Here is a 3,848-nt window from a genome sequence, read left to right as displayed (position 1 = left end):
CCTGCCTGCGATCCTATCACTAGCAGCTACCACTGTAATGGAATGTTCATGCATTAGCTGAACAGGAACATAGAGAAGCTGAACAGGAACATTGGTAAAAAAACAAAAATGTACAGAGAAGCGACGTCTTGGGTGGTCTGAAAAGCCTAGTTATGAGAAGATGGGCAAAGGACAAAACAACTAGCCCTAAATTTGCTGGCAATGTATCAAGAGTCAGGAGTACAAAAAGCTGTGCAAGACTTCTAATGAACAGAGGATGAGCATTTACCATACTACATTACGTTTTTAGCTCTCTTAAACAGCTATTCTCCAAATATCTAGACTTTTCCCTGCATTATACAGTTCTTTCTGCAAATCTTGAATACTGATGCACATTACTACCGTAAGTATATGATAAATTAAATCTCAAAAGGTTCTATGAGGGCTTCGATGCCTCCATCTGCCCCCTGGTGTGTTGAGCAGAACAGCCACTACAAAGTACTGCAACAACAGAGAAGCTGACAAAGGACTTCATGTTTCACAACTTTAATAGAATATTCTAACTATTCTGTACAAATTGAAAACACTGTATTAAGTTACAAATGTATAAGGTAAGGCTAGAGCACTCTCTACATGCCTGGTAACAGCATTCACACAGATGCTAGTACTAAACTTTTTCCCGGAAGCTGGCATTGTATACTTAAAGAAATGTGAACCTGCAATTTTGAACAGAATTCTGAAGGATTTCTGAGCTGCAAAAACCATAGAAGTGTGCAACAGAACAATCTGAGTATTGCAAGTAATGACTATGAACTCACCAAGATTTGAATTTGTTTTTCCAATTCAATGACTTCCTCATTGTGTGGGTATACTTACTCGTGATACATTCTTGCTCTGCAACCCACCATCAATCACTGAACCATGAGGCCTGTCCTAAGAGCACTCCTTTCCCATTTTGATATTCAAAGCAACCGTTTGAAGCAGATTCTGAGTTTTCCTTGTACAATTATCCATATTTTATAAACAGGAAAAATATTTTTCAAGTATATGTAAAACTATTAAAACCTACTTCAAAGTACTTACAAAAGAGAATAAATAAAGTGAACAACAAAAGTATTTCAAATGCCACCACCGCCACCTCCTTTGAAGAAGATACAGGAAATGTTACTTCAAATTTAACTGCCTGATGGCAATATTTTAAGCTGCCTGCAAGTACTTGTCTGATTGACAGGTTGCAGGAAGTGTTATTTTTAAAGGGATTTGGGGCTAGCAGAAATCACGTTGCCTCATTTCCGTGACAGTACTTCATTCATTTAATATATTCTCATGTGCACCATTCCACAATATTTAGAAAAAAAGTACTCTGAAGCAAAGACAAGTTTTCTGAATGGCAAACTGGATTTAAAAAAAAAAAATCTGGAAATCCTATTGAGACAATTAAGCTACAGTGTACCAAAGGCTGTAGAGTGCGCTTTAATTAAACCTCATATTTCTCAAATGCATTAAGTTGCCACTGTACAAGTTAAGCAAAAATAAGAAAAAAAGTTAGTGAAAATCATGCATTTGAAAACAATTTAATTTTAAGCATTGTTAATAAGATTGTGCTGCAGCAATGGAATATCCTGAACTGCAGGCCAGGTATCCAAATATTTGTTACAGGTTCTTCAAATATCACTTTGGAGTGGTATTTCCTTATTGTTGTTTGCACTCAGCAGGCTGGCTGGCATCTTTCTGTTTGGAAAGGAAAAGAAAAAGAGGAAGTTTACATAACAGGTACCAAACTTGTGTGACAAAATGCTTATTTCCTCTTTCTCAAGACACAGCAAGACAACATGGAAGTGTAAGGCAGTTACTACAAAAGGTAATATTCTCAATTATGTTAACCAGCTCACATTGATTTAGCATGAATTAACACTGTATTAACAATCAATCATGTTTCCACACTTGAATCATGAGTAAAAGCCTCTTAACTCAAGAGCAAGGGAAGGTAAAACCAGCTTACACACAAAACAGAATGTGGCACACTTCTCAAAACAGACAGGCTTGAAACTGTTAAGTTTTTCATTCCCTACCTTTTATTCAAAAGCGCTCAACACATATAAACCCTGCTGATACCATGTCTAGTTCTGGTCAGCCCAAGACCTGCTTAACTCCAGAAACAACATTTTCAGGCACCATCAGACTATTCTTTAGGCTGAAGACAAGTTCATTTGATTTGTTCCCAAAATATTTATGGCAGTGCAAGAGTAAAATTCCACCCCCACCTTCAAGAAGGAAAGTGTTTTTAGGACAATAGCTTCATGTAGGGTTCTCATACTTTAGTCCAGAGATTTGTTCCCAAAATATTTATGGCAGTGCATGAGTACAATTCCACCCCCACCTTTAAGAAGGAAAGTGTGTTTTAGAACAATAGCTTCATGCAGGGTTCTCATACTTTAGTCCAGAAAAAGCCTCCCTACCTTTTCCCCAATCAACAGAGTTGTAAAAAAATTCATAGAATCATAGCTGGAAGGGGCCATACAGGCCATCAAATCCAACCCCCTGATCAATGCAGGATTAGCCTAAACCATCCCTGACAAGTCTTTATCCAGCTGCTCCTTGAATACTGCTGGGGGGGTGGGGTCCACCATCTCCCTAGGCAGCCGATTCCACTGCTGAACTACTCTTACTATAAAAACATCTTATATTCTAATAGCAAAGTCAGGATATCTTTGGATACTTCAATCCGGCGACTGGAGCTGTGAATGGGAAAGATAGATCTTTCTATAAACCTGGAAAGGGCCCTAGGATTTAGATGTGACATCTAAAAACAAACAAACAAAAAACCACTGGGAAACTTAAAAACCCAAAAATGATATAGAGTGCCTGTAGCTTAAAAAAACAAGATTCCCTCAGAGGCTGGTGCTAGACCACCACAGTATTCCAAGTTTGGCTCTGTCAGTAAAAGACAAGGTGAAGGGGCAGGGTCCTTTCCAGGCCTATTTTGGCCTTTGAGGGAGGAACCCTTGAGGCCAGGCCTGAAGAGGTTGGGAAATTTCTAGAGATTTTGTGGTGGATGCTGAGGAGGGCAGAAGCCTCAGCTGGATATAATGCCACAGAGTTCACCCCCCAAAGCAGCCTCTTTGCCCAGGGAACTCCTAAGCTGCCCTCCCCTGAAAAACAGGGCTCAGAGTGGCATAAAACAGTAATAAAAATTTACAAAGATTTCAAAGTTAAAATAAAACATAAAGGCCCCGTTCACACAGAGCATTTGCTACGCTAAAGATACGGATGATAGGCGGATTTTCCAGGCGTGATCACACCACAACATCTGGGAGGTGTAGTGCACCCGTGGCTAACCCGTGGCTTTGTGCCAAAGATACGAAGTAAAAAACTAGTACTTACGATGTACTAGTTTCCGGAAAATGCGGGGCAAGGGTGGGCGTCTGATCGCGTCCTGTCCTAGTCCCATCGCAAACCAGTTCGTTTTTTTAAAAGTCTTCACAGGATGCGCACGAATGATCATGTGCATGCTCACCTTTTGGTGAGAAAAAAAAATCCTGTTTGCCACGGAAGCGGCACCTGGCGATTGCTGGTGTGATCGCACTGCGCCGCTTCTTTGCCGTGCTGCAGGATAGCCATGTGATCGGCACCTCACGCCCTAACCACAGGACCTTGAGGGGACGTGTGATCGGGCGGCCGCGTGTTATTTTGCTCTGGGGCGGGCGGCCACGTTCCCCCCCCGCATTTTCCGGCCCGTGTGTAAGCTGCCTTGGTCCCCACCAGCCAACCTACTTCTATCTGCCCTCCTATATTAAGCTTTGTCCCCTTCCTTTCCCCTGGCAGCCTCTCACCAGATAAACTCTGGCCAAAGTGCATGGTGGGGAACT

General features: G+C 41.4%; 1 protein-coding gene across 1 annotated transcript in view; it reads right to left on the bottom strand.

Annotated features, from left to right (window-relative positions):
• Positions 1-580: 580 nt before the first annotated feature.
• NAP1L4 (nucleosome assembly protein 1-like 4) overlaps positions 581-3,848 on the bottom strand; it is a 46,936-nt gene continuing 43,668 nt past the window's right edge. Inside the window, exon 15 of the mRNA XM_015425896.1 lies at positions 581-1,710. Within this exon, the coding sequence (XP_015281382.1) occupies positions 1,672-1,710 (39 nt within the window). The 3' untranslated portion in view covers positions 581-1,671. The remainder of the gene's footprint in view (positions 1,711-3,848) is intronic.

Source organism: Gekko japonicus, unplaced genomic scaffold, assembly GCF_001447785.1.
Source record: "Gekko japonicus isolate JY-2015 unplaced genomic scaffold, Gekko_japonicus_V1.1 scaffold2888, whole genome shotgun sequence".
Lineage (NCBI taxonomy): Eukaryota > Metazoa > Chordata > Lepidosauria > Squamata > Gekkonidae > Gekko > Gekko japonicus.
The sequence above is the reverse complement of the archived record's forward strand: the minus strand, read 5'-3'. Positions and strand labels throughout refer to the sequence as shown.